General features: G+C 51.3%; 1 protein-coding gene across 9 annotated transcripts in view; it reads right to left on the minus strand.

Annotated features, from left to right (window-relative positions):
- CAMSAP1 (calmodulin regulated spectrin associated protein 1) overlaps positions 1–17,752 on the minus strand; it is a 60,112-nt gene that overhangs the window by 14,231 nt on the left and 28,129 nt on the right. For 4 of the 9 annotated variants that reach the window (XM_045883489.3, XM_045883492.3, XM_045883490.3 and 1 more), the window contains 5 exons: positions 15,303–15,383; positions 14,226–14,258; positions 11,468–11,609; positions 3,179–3,318; positions 2,993–3,089 (listed from right to left, as the gene is read on the minus strand). In XM_045883489.3, coding sequence (XP_045739445.1) covers positions 2,993–3,089; positions 3,179–3,318; positions 11,468–11,609; positions 14,226–14,258; positions 15,303–15,383 — 493 coding nt within the window. Of the gene's footprint in view, positions 1–2,992; positions 3,090–3,178; positions 3,319–11,467; positions 11,610–14,225; positions 14,259–15,302; positions 15,384–15,466; positions 15,606–17,752 lie in introns of those variants that run through there. The other 5 variants (XM_045883496.3, XM_045883494.3, XM_045883493.3 and 2 more) reach the window with 3 other exon arrangements.

Consider the following 17,752-nt stretch of genomic DNA (forward strand, 5'->3'; position numbering starts at 1 on the left):
CCGCCACAAAAGTAAAGCAGAACCCCCTAATAAGCCATCAGGGGTGGAGGAGATCAGCGCCCCAGGGGCCTGAAGGCTACAGCACTAGACTATACTTCAAGGTCCTCAGGCTGCCCGGGGAGCAACCAGATGGGTCCTGGCCAAAGTCAGCCAGGAGGGCCCACATGGAGCTGCCGCGGCAGAGACACAGACAGCAACCTCTGAGCTCCAGGCCTGGGCGGGAGTACTCGGCCCCTGGGGCTGCCAGCAGGGAAACAGAAGGTCAGAGCAGGAACCAGGGGTCCAGTGGTCAAGGGTACCCAGGTCGTCCCATCCACACTGAAACACAAATGACACCATCTCACAGCCCTGGAGATCACATGGCAACCCAGAACACTGCTCCCACCGCGGGGCGCAGACCAGGCAGGGGCCCCTCCACAGGCCCGGGCCCCACAGCTCCGCAGACACTCTGCCTTGCAGGTGGCAGTGGCAGGAAAAGAGCCACACGGTGACAAGTCCCAGGGGGAGAAACACAGAGGATGACCCCAGATGCCATGGGACGGCCACGCTGCCCACCACAAAGAACCACACCCCTTCAAGCACCAAGCCCTGGGACGCCTGGAGGGCTCCGTCAGTGGAGCGTCTGACTCTTGAAGTCAGCTCAGATCATGATCTCGGGGTCCCAGGGTCAAGCCCTGTGTCAGGCTCTGTGCTCAGCGGGTAGTCTGCTTGAGTTTCTCTCGCCCTCTGCGTGCGCACTTGCTCACTCTCTCTCTCCCCCAAATAAATAAATCTTTAAAGAAACAAACAGGGGCGCCTGGGTGGCTCAGTTGGTTAAGTGTCTGCCTTCGGCTCGGCTCATGATCCCGGCGTCCTGGGATCGAGCCCCGCATCGGGCTCCCTGCTCGGCGGGAAGCCTGCTTCTCCCTCTCCCACTCTCCCTACTTGTGTTCCCTTTCTCGCTGTCAATTAAATAAAAATTTTAAAAAATAAAAAATAAAAAAAGCAAATTTACACATTAAAAAAAAGAAACAAACAAACCAAGCAACCAAGCCCTGGCATGCACTGGGCATGGCAGAGACCAAGTGTCTCGGCCACGGGACACCCAGAACGAGGTGTCCCGAGAGAGTGCCGCCACGCACTCCCAGTGATGAGTGCGAATGGCTGTCAACCACACACGGGCACTGTCGGCGCCTCAGCCCAGCACCCCGCAGCTCCTGCCTGTAGCCGCGGGACAGCCAGGTGACAGAAGGAAAGCACAAGCCTGGTGAACAGGTGTGTCGGTTCGGAAGGCGGGCAGAGGCTGCTGGCCGCTACCGGCCAGCCCGTCCCCAGGCCCCACCAGGCTGGCACAACGGGCTCGCCCGTGAAGGAGCCGGAGGCAGGGGCGGGCCTAGGCCCGGAGGAGAAAGGCGGTACACAGGCCGCAGCAGGCACCGGTCCACAACGAGGCCAAGCGAGCACGTGGCGGCATGCCAACTACACCAGGCCCCCCTGGGAGGACCAGTGACCGCTAAGCAGACGCGCGTGCTCTGCCGAGAGGCCGCCTTTCCCATCTGCACGGCACAGCCGCCCCTGCAGCCCAAAGCGCCAGCACGCCCGGGCAGCCCACCGCCAGCGTCGCGCCAGAGGCTCGCCCTACAGAAGAGAGGGGCCCGCGTGGGCCCCGCTAGCCAGGCCACATCCCACAGCGAGCCTCACACATGCTCCCTTTCCGGGCACTGCTGCCTCCCAGCCTCCCTCCCGCTTTGTCTGAAAAACCACCACCGACCCTTCGGAGGCCAGGTCTCCCGGGTCAGAGCACACGTCACAACACGGAGCGGTCACCCACGCCGCATCTTCCCATCTGCACCTCCAGGACCAGCCCTGCTCCGCGGGGGATGCTCAGCACACGCTGCTGGGTGAGTTCCCGGCGGGGGGGGGAGACTCCCGGGACAACACAGCAAGGTCCAAGGCACAGAGAGGGTCATGTGCAGCGCGCGACCTCACAGGACACCGTGGGAAAGAGGGCACGTGAGGCAGCAGCTAGGACGGGGCCCGGCAGGCAGAGGCAGAACAGGCTACCAGCCTCTCAGGCAAGAGATGGTGTGAAGGTTCTTGGGCCGGGGCGGCAGGGGCAAGGGGAGGGAACCGCACCTGATTCTGGCCCCAAGCCCTGGCACTGCTCAGCTACCTTACTGCCAGTCTGCTGGGGCTGTCTGTTCAGCCCTGCTGTTTTCAGTACTAAGTAGACTATGCATCTCTCCAGAAGTTTATTGGGCATTTGCAATACCAGTTTCTTGAACTACCTGTTCAGGGCTTTTGGTCATTTTTCTATTCTTTTTTCTTATTGAAATGCATGAGCTTTTTATATACAGGGACACACTCCAGGGACCAGTTATACCAGGTACCAGGGATACACTCTGGGTACCTGGTATCTGTTGTACATGTTAAAAGCATCTTCTCCCCCTTGTGACTAGTTTTTTTTTTTTTTTTTTTAACTCTTTATCTTCTTTCAGTGAAAAGAAAAATCTTAATTTTAACATGGCTGAATTTCTGTTTCTTTTGTGGCCTTTTAGATTCTTTATAAGGAATCACACAGACACAAAGATATTCTCCCATACCACCTTCTTACATCTTTGTAGATTCTCAAAGGCTGGCAGATTTATCCTACCCCATGGTCAACAGATTTTTTCCTTCCTCATGGACAAGAGTGGAGCTGTCTACTTTCCAACCAAGGAGACTAATGGGAACCACCCAGAAGCTCCTCTCCCAGTAAGCTGGGATTCTGATTTTACAGGACAAGCACAGGCCCCGAGCAGAAAAGCTTGTTGAGTAAGTGCTGTGGGCCACACGCAGAAGCCGCAGACAGGCAGCGAAGACAGCCACATAGGTCTCTGTGTTTCCAGGAGGAAGCACTCAAACACCACCCTGTACGGAAAGGTAGAGGCCCGTGACGGGCACCTTCTGAGCTCTGTACCTGGCATCTCTCGGACAAAACCCACTGTCAATTCCCCAAAGGCTTGTCACTCACCATCTTTTAGTTCCTGAACATCCCTGGGCTGAACGAAATCCGGTTTGACGTTCTCAAACCACCAGAAGAGCTCGGCAATAAAAACCATAACGTTCGGCTACAAGAAAACAAACAGAACCACGGACGCGATAAGTAGCTTACTCCTTCATGGGTTTGAACAGTGTGTCTTCAATAACTCATGGTTACCTTCAACACTAAGGGAGCATAGAGCATGTCCTCTAAGGTGAGATAGAAACATCTGTTCAGGTACTCGTTGGAGAACTCTCTCAGAAGCCGGATGTTGTACAGGCTGTCGGCCATCGATGTGACCTCCTTCAAGCATATGTCTGACAAATAAAAACAAAAGAACATTTTACCACGAAGACACTCTGCTTCGAAAGTGCATGTCGGCGTGTGTCTGATTCTGCCCTGAACGCATCCTGAATGGGGAGAATGGTGGGGTACAGAAGGGTAACATTTCAGACTTAAACATAGTAAACATGACAGTGACGCCGTAATACAGCAAGGAAACACTCAAAAAAAGATCTGCGAATCGCCAGGAGCTGAATTTAACTGTTAACATCTAAAAAGCGTAACAAACTATCTGAGATTTAAGACTGGGGCTCTGAAATGGACAGCAGCACCACCCTGCAGTTTCTAAAAGGGCCTTGCTGCACAAAGCTGGTTAGTGTTCTACCGCGTTTCCTTCACCAACTGCAAGTCCTCTGCACGAAGTGATCTCCACTGGGGGGGACGGACAGGGTACAGAACAGGAAATGTCGGGCTATCCAAGGAATAATACCGAATACTACTAATCACAAAAAAAAAAAATCAGGAGACAACACACAGCAGAAGTCTCCCTTCGTCAAAGAGGTTGGGACTGCTGGCCACTGGCCACCTGGGGCGGGACAATCCCCAGGTACACCGTTTTGCAGGATGCCAGACCCTTCCAGCGGTCAACTCGCGCATGTGCCTCAGGTCCCAGGAGTCCAACTGCTGGGGGGCTGGGAGCCGGCTGCTCTTGGACAAGTACCACGAGACACGAGACACAGCTCAGGACGAACACGGAAGGAGCTGCACTGAGCGCTTAAGAGTTGTTCTGCCTGCAAATATACACACGTAAGAAAAGAATGCCAGAAGCAGAACTTATTTTAAAGTAACTCTTTTTAAAAAGAAGCCACTGCCAAGAGTTCGGAAGCGCGACAAGCGAGATGTGCGGTGTGCCACATTCACGGAGGAACCCGGTCTGACGCCACGGCCCGCACTGTCACCTCTCCAGACAAACCTGTTCAAAGCTGAGTAACCATGCGCACTGACCGTGCTCGGAAACGCACCCTTATTTTAAAATTCAGATTACGTAACATTACAAATGTAAGGACCAGATTCCCAAGTACCCTCTACGCAGATGGAAAAAATGATACCACACCTTATCTGATTCAGATCTTTTCTTTCGGTGATAAAATACCGCAGTCTTTTTTTTTTTTTTAGATTTTATTTATTTGTTTGACAGAGAGAGAGAGGGAACACAAGCAGGGGGAGTGGGAGAGGGAGAAGCAGGCTTCCCGCGGAGCAGGGAGCCCGACCCAGGGCTCGATCCCAGGACCCTGGGATCATGACCTGAGCCGAAGGCAGTTGCTTAACCAACTGAGCCCCCCAGGCGCCCCCCACAGACAGTCTTGAAACCCACCCCCACCCCAGGGCAACGGCTCTCCTCCAGCTGCGTGAGCCCTCCAGCGTGGGCTGTGGTGCAGCCACCAAGCTGTGTGTCCGTCCACACTACACCAATGACCCGGCTTTCTTAAATTTACATTCATGGTAACACTCCGCCTGCCATTTTGCAGCCCGTTTTCCCCCCAAGCTCAGGTTTATGTTTCCAAGTCCGTCTACGTGGATGCGAGTACATTTTAGACCTTCATGTGAACAGCTAGACAGCATCCTACAATCCTCACTATTACGCCGTGAGAACCAAATCTGTGTGCGCTCTCTGTGCGTGCAATACTCCGAGAAGGGGCGGGCGGGACCACGAGCTACGCTCCGCACACCGGCTGCCTGCTCACGGCCCCCTGCCACCACCACCTGGGAGTCCGCAGGCCTCGGAGTTCCTGCCACCTGGACGGGCATGAAATCCCCCTTGTGAAATGGCACCTCCCTGACCACTGGTGTGGTGTCATTCTTGACTTTCTCTTCTACCAAAAGCCTGCTCTCACTCTCTAGGTTGTTCACCTTCTTCTTACTCATTTGTACAAATTCTTTACTCACCATGATTACGAAAAGACTGTGCGACGATCCTTTGTCAGTTTATGTTTGTTCCAAACATGTTTTCAGGGGTATCATTTATCATTTCATTTTGTTCCTTTGTCAGCACACTGAACTACAATATGGTTAAATGTAGTGTCTTTTCTATTGCTTGTGCTTTTTTGTAATTTCAGTAATCCATCCCAACACCGATGTCCTAAAAATATCTTCCTCTCAAAATTCTTAAGTTTTCCTTTTCAGGTGTAGGTCTTTCACCCAAGGCAGGGACACCCACCTCCGGTGGACTGGGACCTCACAGCCTCCCCCACAGATGGCTGCTCGTCCACAGCACAGTGCGCCTCACCAGCACCAAGCCCCCAGAACACCGCTGGTCCCGCTCCTCAGGCCACATGACTCTCCCGGGCCCAAACCACCTGGTTTGGCCAATGTAAAGTTCAACAAAACTTGGTCTTTGTAGAGCCTAGTACCCACGCTCTTATTCTTCCAAAATCAGCTTGCCTGAAACCTGCGATAACCCACAACAGAATAATGAACACATGGATTATAATCTGCTGGATAAAACAGGAACCCCGGAGACCCCCTGATATAAATCAACACTTAAATCAGTGGCAAGAAGACACTCTACTCCCCTGCACGGGCAGGCTAAAGGACAAATAGGAAAGTCCAGAGAGAAAACCACCAATGGACGGGACCACCAGCAGGTCAAAGTCTGATGAGAAACAGGCTTTCGGTCTCAGAGCCCCTTCCCCAAATTACTAATTAATGAGAAAGCAAAACCCAGTGGTCTCAGACTGGAGAAGCCCGGCAACACCTACTGAACCAAGTGACCCAAGGGGCCACCAACACCGGCCCACCACTTCTGGGGCATTCTTGCTAAAAATGCACACCCTGAATCTCATCAGGAGGATACAATGGACAAACCCAAACAAGGAACATTCCACAAACTAAATGACCTACTGTACTCTTCGAAAGGTCAAGGCCAAGAAAGACAAGAAAGACTGGGAACGGGCTCCCGATGATGGGACACCACGAAGAGGGCTGACGACCACCTTCAGTGAGTGGTGCAGAGCCCGAACCCCCGCTGGGACCAAGGCGGACAGCACGCTACAGGGACAACTGACAGAATTTCGGACCATTAGTCAGTGTTCTAGCGCCGTTAACTCGTTAACCTTCCTGATCCCTCTGTGATGAGAGAATGCCTTTGTCCCCCAAGTCCTTCTCAAATGGTTCAGAGAGAGAAATCCAACACACACTTGACAAAATGTAACAATGAGAACATCTGGATAGAACTACAGCAGGAATTCCTTGTACATTCTCCTGTAAATTTAAACATATCCAGATAAAATGTTACAAAACAGCCATTTTGTCCCTTTGGCCTTCACGCTTCCAAGTGAATTTTTACGTTACTTTGTCTATAAAAATTCATTTATTGGACTGGCAGTAAATGAACAATCCAAGGAAATCACAATTTTTATACTGATTCTCAGGATCTAAGAATATAGTTTAAAAACTTCTTCCAAGGACTATAAACAGGTCCTCCTTTGCTCAGGACTCAGGGCAAGTGGCTCCCGGAGGGGGGCAGGGGCAGGGTAGGGCCCCGAGGGCGGACCACATAGGTGGAGCAGGCCCACAGGAGTCCGTCTGCGTCGAGAACCGGTGGGCTCCCGGGGCGCCCACCACAAGCGGGCAGCGGCTTTGAACAGCATATTTTCTGCACGTTTTGTACTTGTCCGGGCCAAGTTCTCCCACCTTCCTGTCCTGTCTGTCCAGATGGAGCCTCTCACTGTCCCACCTCTTCTCTCCCACTGTCCACTGTGTTTTGAGCTCTACTTTCTGGGAGAGCAATTCAAAGCTGTCCTCCAGCACGCACTTCAGCGAACTCTGAAACTTCAGCAGCCACGTCTTATTTCCAGAGGCCGTCGGCGCCCAGTTACGCCGCACACCTGTATTTGGCACTGTCCTTCAGACGGTCTCCCCTGGTGCCCTGTCCCTGGCCACAGATCCACCACCCCCCTCATCTCCCGTGTTCTCTCCTGCATGGCCTCTGCAGACATGGTCTCGAGTTCTGGCTGGTGCCTTCCTTGAATGTTGCGGGATCGGCGGCCGCCCGGAGTCAAGGGTAAGGAAGTAGGCTTTGCAGTGGGGCAGCGGGCAGCAGCCAGGCCTCTCCCGGACGAGCACCAGAGGGCTGCGGCTGTGAGACTTCTGCCCAAGGCCAGTTTCTGCAGAGAATCTTTCCTTCCCCATTGCTTTTTTTTTTTTTTTTTAGCACTGTATATTAATTCATTTATTTATTCAATGATATAAAAATTGTCATTATGCCATAAAACGAGATATAAAACATATGTTCACTTAAATATTCCTAATACAAGAAATGTTGGTAAAAATTAAATGTCTTCAAGCACATTAATTTATTCCTCTTGATACGATGAGAGCAAGAAAGATTAGAGGGAAATCAGCACAACTTTTTAAAAAATATTTATTTTTGCAAGAGACAGAGTGAGCACACAAGCAGGGGGAGGGGCAGAGGGAGAAGGAGAAGTAGGCTCCCCGCTGAGCAGGGCACCCCATGCGGGGCTCAGATCATGACCTGAGCCGAAGGCAGACGCTTCACCGACTGAGCCACCCGGGTGCCCCAGCACAACTTCTCAAAGTATAGTTGACGTACAACATTATATTAGTTTCAGGTGTAGAGCAGACTGACTCAGCAATTATGCACATTATGAAATGCTCACCACTGTATGTGTGGTCACTGCCTGTCACCACCTGTCACCACAGGCTGTTCCAGTACGGCTGACTGTATTCCCCGTGCTGCACTTCTCCTCCCGTGACTTATTTCATAACTGGAGGTTTGTACTCTTCACCCCCTTCACCTAGTTTGCCCCCCTACCCCCGGCAACCACCAGTTTGTCCTCAGTATTTGTTTTGTTTTTTACATTCCACATATAAGTGAAACTATACACTTATCTGTCTTATTTCACTTAGCTTCATACCCTTTAGGTCCATCCATGTGGTCGCAAAGGACAGGATTTCATTCTTCTTTTATGGCTGCATGACATTCCATTGTGTAGATGTACTAGACCCCCTTCATTCATCAGTGAGTCCTTCCCCATTGTGAATGTACGCAGACTGACATCGTGGAGCCAAGGAAGGAAGGAGGCTCCCTGGGGCAGGCGAATGGAAAGGAGAAGCAGTCTCACCTTCCAGTATAAAGAATTCAACGCAAGGCCCAGCTTTCAATGAGCCCTCTCGTACCCGCCCATGTGTAAGAGGTCTGAGACGAGAGCTGTCTGGCTCAGCTTCCCCCAAGAGCAGTCGCCCATCTGCTGAGGTGTGTTGGGGGAGGTCACCACCCCCTCATGGGGTGAAGGGCCCCGCACCCTCACCGCAAGCGCCCCTGCCAAGACCCCAGTGTGTCCCACATCCCGAGCATGTCTGTTCTACTGCCTTTCTGGGATTCTACAGGAGTGAGCCGGCCTCCTTCCCCGGCTCGAGCTCTTCTGCTCTGCTCCCCGCCGCTCCTTAATTAGGTGCTTGCTGCTCAGGGTCCAGATGTGTCCTGGTTTCCTCCAAGACGGAATCTGCAATTCAGCTCCTTTGTGTCGGGGACTTCTGACTACAGAAGGAGAGAGAAAGCTACTCCTCGTTCTCCTTCCTTCAACTTTCTTTGGGCTTACTTCTTTTCTAATGCACTAGACTAACCTAGTTCATTCATTTTTAAAATTCCTCATTTTCCAGAATGTGTCCTGAGGCCACAGGTCTGCCCTTCCCCGCCACAAGCTCTGTGTGTGTGTTGTTCATTCGCTGCACAGCGAGTGTCTACCGAACGTCAACTTGTCCTCGGCACGGGTGAGATGGGTGGGATGTGTCACTGAACAAGACAAACAGAAACCCTGCCCTTGGCGCGCCTGGGTGGTGAAGCGGCTGCCTTCAGTTCAGGAAGCTCAGGTCATGATCCCGGGGTCCTGGGATGAGGTCCCACATTGGGCTCCTTGCTTGGTGGGGAGCCTGCTTCTCCCTCTGCCTCTGCCTGCCGTTCCCCTGTTTGTGCGAGCACGCGCACTCTCAAATAAATAAATAATCTTTAAAAAAGAAAAAAGAAAAAAAAAGAAACCCCGCCCTTACGGAGCTCATACTAGAGAACCCCACTAGGACTGCGATGTTGGTCCACAAGTACTTCAAAGTATCTTCTTTGATTTCTAAGCATTAAAGATTTTAGAGGTTTGGAGAAAGATTTCTCATTTTACTGCATGCACTGCAGAAAGAGTTTCAATTCTCTGCAATCTGTTAAGGTTTCTTTGGGGGCCTTAATCAAGCCCATTTTTTATAGATGCTTCCGGGCTTGCTTATTTCAAAAGAGCATATTCCATGGCCGTCGGTGCACTGGACCAAGCCTGTTCGCTTTGTGTCTGAATCTTCTGTGGCCTTCCTCCACTCGTATCGGCGCTTCATCAGTTTCTGTGACTGAACTTAGGAGTGTGATTCTGTTCTGTTCATTCCTCCTGTACTTAGGTCATTTTTAAAACCCACGTTGATGTGCCGCTGTCGGATGCAACGAGGCTCAACACAGCCACGTCGTCCCGCCTCTGTCCTAGGGACTCCCTCCTGCTAGAAACTCGTTTTGTCTTAAGACCCCCAGTGGACAGGTCAGAGGAGCAGGCCAGACGCAACTGAAGCAGGAACTGTCTGCGCTGGTGAGCCAGAAATACCCAGAACACAAAGGGCAACAGGCACGGAAACACAAAACGAGGTGCGGGGGGCACGGGAAAGTTCCAGCACACACCGAACAATCCGGTTCCCCCATCTCTCTTCGGGTTCCCACCTCTTCTTTTATGTCCTTCGTCATTTTGAACATTCTGTGTTCTCGTTCCAACATTCCTTTTCACCCACACCTGGGTGCCAAACCTGTCTGTCGTATCTGCTGCCTCCCCACATGGTCCTGCTTTCCCATGGAGCTCGTCTTCAGCAGTGGGGTGGTCGTTCTCCGCGAGTACGCGGTGAACCCTGGCTCCTGGAGATGCCCCTCATAAGCAGACCTCCACTCTCCCTCCTGCCATGGCCCGAGGCTTCCACCAGCGCTAGACTCAGTTCAAGAAGAAACCTCCCCCTGCCACACGGGCAACATACACATCAACCCCTTTGCACCCAGGAGCCATCCTGGCAGCTCCATTTCCTCAAGAAAGATCTCCACCCCAGGCCTAGGGCCACGGGCATCCAACGAGTCTCCTGCATCTTTCCAAGGCTGGTGCGTGGGCCTTTCCTAGTCCTTTCCATGCTCTGGTCACAGTGCTCCCAAACACACACGGCCCCGAGGCCAGATAAGCATGAGAGGCCTGGTGGGCCCCAGGGTGAACAGGTGTCAACTTGGGATTTTCACTCCAAGATAGAGACCCTCTCTGGAACCTGAGACTCTCCCTTCTCTCAAGTTCAGCTATTGCTTTAGCTATAAAAACTATAGAATCCAGCACTCTCTTGCTTGAGGCAGGACCAGCTGCAGCGCCATCCCCTGATGTCAGGGTCTAACACAAATATTTCAGGGATACGGGAGTCGTCTGGGCATGCTCCTGGCCTGTACCTCCCTCCCTCAGAAAGGAGGAAGGATGCTTAGGAAACCTCAATCAGAATTCCTGTCCCCAAGGCCCCCGCAGACCTCTGCTGTCGTGCGGTCCACGGAGCCACCCTCATCTCCTACCCCACCATCGGGCCACGGGCGCCTGAGAGCTGGCCTGTCACCAGCACCACGCGTGCAGGAGTCATTCAGAAACGCATTCCACACTTGCCCATCCCCAAACTAGGCTCTAGATGGTTTTGGTTTTGTTTCATTTCTTAAGTAGGGCACAGAGCCCGACACAGGGCTTGAGCTCACGACTCTGAGATCAAGACCTGAGCTGAGATGGAGAGTTGGATGCTGAACCGACTGAGCCACCCAGGCACGGTGGTTCTAAGTGTTTTAAACCAATTGTAGCAAGACGGACAAAATCCTAACCATTCTGAAATGTAAGAAAAATCACATATATCTAAGACTTTACCCAAATACTTTCAAAATCCAACTTCATGAGATGAAAATGCAGGTTAAGTATAAGCACATCACCCTCGTCTTTTTTTTAATCTACACGCTAATATCCTAGCTGGGATCAAGGACTCAGCATGCTACTCCGCCGCCGTTTACACGCCTGGACCCGTGTGCGTGGGGCGCTCCTGCAGGGCTCAGGCCCACCCCCAGGGACGTGCGGCACTCACCATCCAGCTTCATCTGCTCTGGGCAGTAGTAGTGGACCACGGCCAGGAGCGCGGCCCCGTCACTGCCGTCTCGCATCAGGTCCTCCAACAGCGGGAAGTAGGGCGGCTGCCTCGCGGACAGGTGCTCTCGGCGATAGCGCACCTGTAGTTGATAAAAGGAAAACGGTCTACACGTGATGCGCCTCCACGACCACCCATGTCACAGGCAGGCCGTTGCACTGACAACTAACATAATGCCCGCTGGATGACGTTTACAACAATGGCAATCATATGGGAAAAGCTCAAATGTCAGGATGACAGAGTCGGCCTTGCACATACATGCCAAGATCCAGGGAACCGAGTGCCACGGCTACCCTGGGTGACAGCAGCTAGCTGCCGACGGCACCGGGCTGTCCCACTCCGCAGGGCGCACAGAGAGGAGGCAGAGGGCACGGCCACAGTACCGAAAGCCGCGCACTCTGAACGGATGAGAAACAAGTTAAATGGTGAACAAGCTAAGGCTCGGAGAGCCGCCTTACTGCTCCTTTTCCCAGTATTATCAGCATTAACCTCAGCCATTAAGAAAGGTACAAAACAACATTAATGTATGGTTTGAGAAATTCCCCAAACCAGGTTAGACAAAATTTCATAGAATACGTCAACCGGGCCCTCTAATAAATGCAACAAAGCATCAGGAAACTGAACGCATGCAAGCTGAGACAAGTGGTTTTCCACAGTTTCCATACTTCTGCCTTTGCAGGAGAGGGTGTGCACGGTGTTCCGAGCCACCCCCAGCCTCCCAGCGCGGCCCCCACCACTGATCATCAGGTGACGAGTGTACAGACACACAAGCCACCAAGGGGAGGGGACCCACGCAGGCGCCTGTCCCCAGTGTCCCGCTGTGCGCTCGCTCGGTTTCTTCTGCATTAACATTCACAATACAGCTGCATCTCTTCCGGGGAAAGAAAATACACGAGACAAACGGGAGAAAGAAAATCAGCAGTCCGTACTAACGACTGTGGATTTCTGAGACTTAGACTGCAGAGGGGTTCAACCCAAAGAAAAACCATCTCTCAGCAATCGAGAATTTGAAGTTGTCTGAATAAATATACAGAGTGGGCTAATCAGTACTGAAACTTGGCATCACACACATCTAACACATTCTTTCAAAGCAGGAATGGGGTCTATTTCGTGTCCCTGAGGCCTGTGTTGACGGAGACTTTAACTTGTTTCTCAGGGCCCGCAGCAGCAGCTACGACGGGCGGCGTGCACACGGCCCGCGGGGGCCCCCGGGGCGCGGCATGCAGAGCGGGAGGGCATGCGCCGGGCCGGGCTTCCACACACACGAGACAGCACGCACGGGGACCGACCACAGCATGCGGTGAAGCAAATGGCGTCTCCACTGAAGATGGATGGCACGGGTTTAAAACCAGGGAAGACAACTGAACTTCAGGGTCCAGAGAGCTCGTACGATTACCTTCAGGTCAGGTTTCTAAAACCTCCAGGCTGCAGAGCACCAGGGTGAAATGTCTAAGCCTGCCGGGCCTGACCACACCTCCCGCGCCCGTCCTCACTAGCCCACCTGCTGGGCACTGGAGGCTACCAACGTCTACAAGGGAAGCTGAAGGGTCACTGCTCTTGGTCGCATCTTACAGTTTCTACGAGACTCTCAGCTGAGACTTGACTTCCTCCAGGACAGCCCAATTTTTGACAATATCCTCACTAAATAACAAAACTTCCTATTTAGCAATTTGGCCTTCAGGATTCAAGAAGTGAAGAGATACATACTCATAACAAGGCTGTCCTCTTCTTTGTTACAAATACATCTCAAAGAGAAGCAAAATTATCCCCAAAGTCGGCCACAAAGCAGAATTCAGCACATGGATCCCACCGACCAGCTTACAGCCTTGGTATTTCCCTGACAAAATTCTAAGGACTGTCTGGTCCCAGTAATTAAACCAAAGGAATGGGCAATTAGAGTCTACAGAAAGCCCTGTGTTCCACAACTCCATTCTGAAATGCACCACCGGGAGAGCCAAGTATTTGTCCACAGGAATGGGGTAACAAACAGGTTCTGCTTCTAGAACACATCACCAAGGGGAGCACAGCTGAAATTACAGATCCAAATCACTGATTTTTAACTTTCTTTTTATGGGAAGATTCACACTTAATGTTAAGTTGGATTCTAGAAATCCTGTATCCCTGCTGACCCAATTCAGACCCTCGCCTGGCTGCCCCTTTCCCCACCCCGGGCGGGGTGCTCCGCACACCCCAGGAGACATCTCTGGAGAGGCTAGTCCCCCTCTGCCACACGAGAGGCCTTCCACGAGGCACGCTGCCTGCATCCATCACATGACCTGTGTCACACTTACTAGGAGATGTCACGTTAAATATCACCATTAGGGAAGGTAACATCAGAAGGACAAAATGTCAAGAGTAACTTGGAAATTAGACTATTCCTTCTGGTATCCGTTAGACTAGAGATGGATCCTCTCATTTACGTTTATGTCCATCACATAAGCAAGTAAATAAGTGTCCATAAGAAGAAACACTAAACTCTATCTGTAAAATTACCTAAGAAACTGGACAAAACCAAACTGTGTGGTCTACAAAAAGCCCACTGAGCCCAGAATCAGGTTATGGTTCGTACTGTAGAAAAGCAGTAACAATACCAAGGAGGACATTTAAACAAAAGAAACAGGTTCGAGTGTGAGCAGCTATTTAATGGAAGCAAGTGATTGCAACAGGATGGCTGTCTGGATGCACGGAGTTCACTTACGGGCACTAACTTCCAGTACCACTTGGAGGGGGACTGCTCGGGAAGCGGGGAGGAAGCAGGAGAGAGTGTCAGCAGACAGGCCACGGCCGGACCGCGTCAGACACACCGTCACACAACATCCACGGGAGAGCCGGACGTCCTCTGAGCAGTAAGAGCTGCCGGTGCCCGTGACCTGGACGCCCTCTATCATCACACGACTGACGTGGAAGGTCACAGGCCCCCCCACAGCACTAGCCTCTGCGGGAGGAAAGAACACCCCGGAAACGGCACGGGCCGGGCACCGTGAAGGACAGACGCCAATGCAGCTCGGAGAGGCGCTCAGTGCGTCGTCTGTGCCCATCCGAAGAACAAGGAGGCTCACAAAAGTGTGGCCCAGGGTGTGGTGCCCATGGCATCCCCAGAGTCCAGGAGCAAATGAAGGAGGCAAGGGGACGCCAAGACCACAGACGTGACTGGGCCACATCGCACATGCATTTAAGGGATGTGGCTTCAGTCACACATCTGCTGCTTAGCAAAAAAATACTATCACAGGGGAAGGAAAGGACAGAAATGAGCAGAATGGATAATGCACCATCTGTGTCATTTCGTGAGACACATAACATTATCTGTCTGAATTCCAGGCAGGGTTTTAGAGATACACCACCAGCTACGCTGGACCTCACGAGCAAAAGAAGGGATTCTCAAGGCACCTTTGACAGTAGGCAATTTTCTCCTCAACCGGTGAAATCTAGAAGCTAATTCCCAGGTAATGCTGTATGCCCCCTATTCTTGAGCTTCCAATACCTCCCAACATCTCCCTCACCCTCCCACGTGAAACACAAGACCACCCCGGCCAGGGAGAAACGAGGAGCGCACTGTTATGCCCGCCCCCGAGGCCCTCACGGAGCCAGTCTGCCAGGGGACCTCGGAGCTTCGCTCCTGGGCGGGGGGGGGGGGGGGGGGGGGGGGGGGGGGGGGAGAACAGGAAGAGGGGTGGGCAAATTAAGAATAAGCAAGTAGTGAACACTGACACTATTCTTTAAAACCGGGAGCAACATTAACTAGATGCATTCCAGAATAATTAAATTTACCCTTTACCTTTTGATGAGCTGGACTTTCCAATAACTGCTGTTTTAACTTAACTTCTTTCTCTGTTATCTCTCTCATTTTAAGATTTACCTGAAGTAGAAAAAAAATGCATTAAAAGGGCAATCGCTTCCGTATCTTCAAATCCGCATCTTTGCTCCTCCCAGGGACCCCACCTCGCTTGTCTGCATTCCCTTAGATGCAGGGATCATTTAGGCCAATTACACGTATGCAGGAATATATGGATTCCATATGATCGCGGCTCGACATGGAGACCAAAGCTGGTCTGCCCCTCCAGGAAATACTCCGTGCCTCTCCAATCCAGTGTGACGCTCGCCACCTCACGACAGGGTCAAATGGGTCGCATCGCTGAACGCCTGGGGCGCACAAATAGTACAAGCGGTCACCATCAGCAAACGCCACTGCTGAGACCGTGGGGCTGGGACGGCCTGCTGCAGAGCCTAGCAGGTGGCTCACATGTTCCCTACCCATTGACACATGACACCAAATCAACTTTAATCATAAGATTTGACTGTATAGCCCTTAAACAACTAATACAACTTATTAGAAATTAAAGTATTCTCTCCCAAATGATTAACCCAAAGATAAAATCAAAACGGCAATCATAAAGCAATATCATAGAGGGGTGCCTGGGTGGCTCGGTCGGTTGAGCTTCCAACTCTTGGTTTCGGCTCCCGTCATGATCTCGGGGTCCTGGGATCGAACCCTGAGTCACACTCCGGGCTCAGCAAGGAGTCTGCTTGAGGATTCTCTCTCTCCCCTCCCTCAGTCCTCCACCCACCCCCAGCCTGCACGCACACTCTCTCTCTCAAAATAAATAAATCTTTAAAAAATAAAAAAAATTAAAAAATTAAAAAAAGGGCGCCTGGGTGGCTCAGTCGGTTGGGCGACTGCCTTCGGCTCAGGTCATGATCCTGGAGTCCCGGGATCGAGTCCCGCATCGGGCTCCCTGCTCGGCAGGGGGTCTGCTGCTCCCTCTGACCCTCTCCCCTCTCGTGCTCTCTGTCTCTCATTCTCTCTCTCAAATAAATAAATAAATAATCTTTTTTAAATAAATAAATAAAATCATGGAAAAAAATACTCATCAATGCTTCAAGGGATATGGCCAAAGCTATAATCAGATGAAAAAACACAGAACTGAATGTTTTACTAAACAAGAATACAAATAGGGCGCCTGGGTGCCTCAGTCAGTGAAGCATCTGCCTTCGCTCAGGTCATGAGCCTGGAGTCCTGGGACCAAGCCCCACATCGGGCTCCCTGCTCAGCGGGGAATCTGCTTCTCCCTCTGCTCCTCACCCGGCTCATGTTCTCTCTCTCTCTTGCTCACTCGCTCTCTCAAATAAATAAATCTTAAAAAAAAAGAAAACAAGAATACAGATAAATGAACTCATGCAAATCGAATCAAGAAGGCAGAAACTTTGTTTTGAAAAGAAAAAGGCAAAAGAAAAATCAATACAGATAAAATTTAAAATAAGTGAATCAGAGCAGATGGATGGATGGATAAGTAACAGAACAAGTATCATAAAATGTTAAATGTAAAATCTAAGTGTTAGGTACATAGGTGTTCTCCGTATATTTCTTCATGTTTACAATTTTTCATAATAAAAAATACTTTGGAAAATGTGTTTGTCATTCACTAGATAGCTTTCTAGTATTGGAAGGATTTTCCAATTAGATTGATGGTGGCATTAATGAATGTAATTTTTTTTTAAGATTCCATTTATTTATGAGAAAGAGAGCAGGAGCAGGGGGAGGAACAGAGGGAGAGGGAGAAGCAGGTTCCCCGCTGAGCAGGGAGCCCGACGTGGGGCTCGATCCCAGAACCCTGGGATCACAGCCCGAGCTGAACTGAAGGCAGATGTTTAATTGACCGAGCCACCCAGGCGCCCCCAATGAATGTAATTTTTGATACTGTTCATGAAATGTGACCACACTGGGAAGGTCTATACAGCTCTCCATGACACCGTGTGCCAAATGGCCAATGTATGAGGTTACAGTCGTGGGAAGTAGCAGGGCCAGGAAGGACACAAGAACCGTAAGTGGACTTTAATATAACCAGAGACAAAAGTCCCTGATCTAGTATCTGGAACATAAAAGAACTCTTATAACAATAAAAAGACAAAGAATCTGATTTCAAAATGGGCAAAGGATCTGAAGAGACGTCTCTCCAGAGAAGACCTACGAATGTCCGACATGCACGTGGGAATGAAAAGGGGCTCCCACCACTGGGGAGATTCGGACTTAGGCCACGAGACACCACTTCACACCCTCGAGAATGGCTCGAATCGAAAAACCGGAAGCCAAGTGCCAGCGAGGACGTGGGACGCTGGAAGCCACAGACACTGCCGAAGAAATGTAAGATGGTGCCGCCGCTCTTCAAGAAGGTAAACACAGAGCTTCTGTGTGACGCAGCAATTCGGTCCCTAAATACCCAAGAAACA

The sequence above is a fragment of the Mirounga angustirostris genome, unplaced genomic scaffold, assembly GCF_029215605.1.
Source record: "Mirounga angustirostris isolate CCGP_5_RB_7025 unplaced genomic scaffold, mMirAng1.0.hap1 SCAF_15, whole genome shotgun sequence".
In the NCBI taxonomy this organism is placed as follows: Eukaryota; Metazoa; Chordata; class Mammalia; order Carnivora; family Phocidae; genus Mirounga; species Mirounga angustirostris.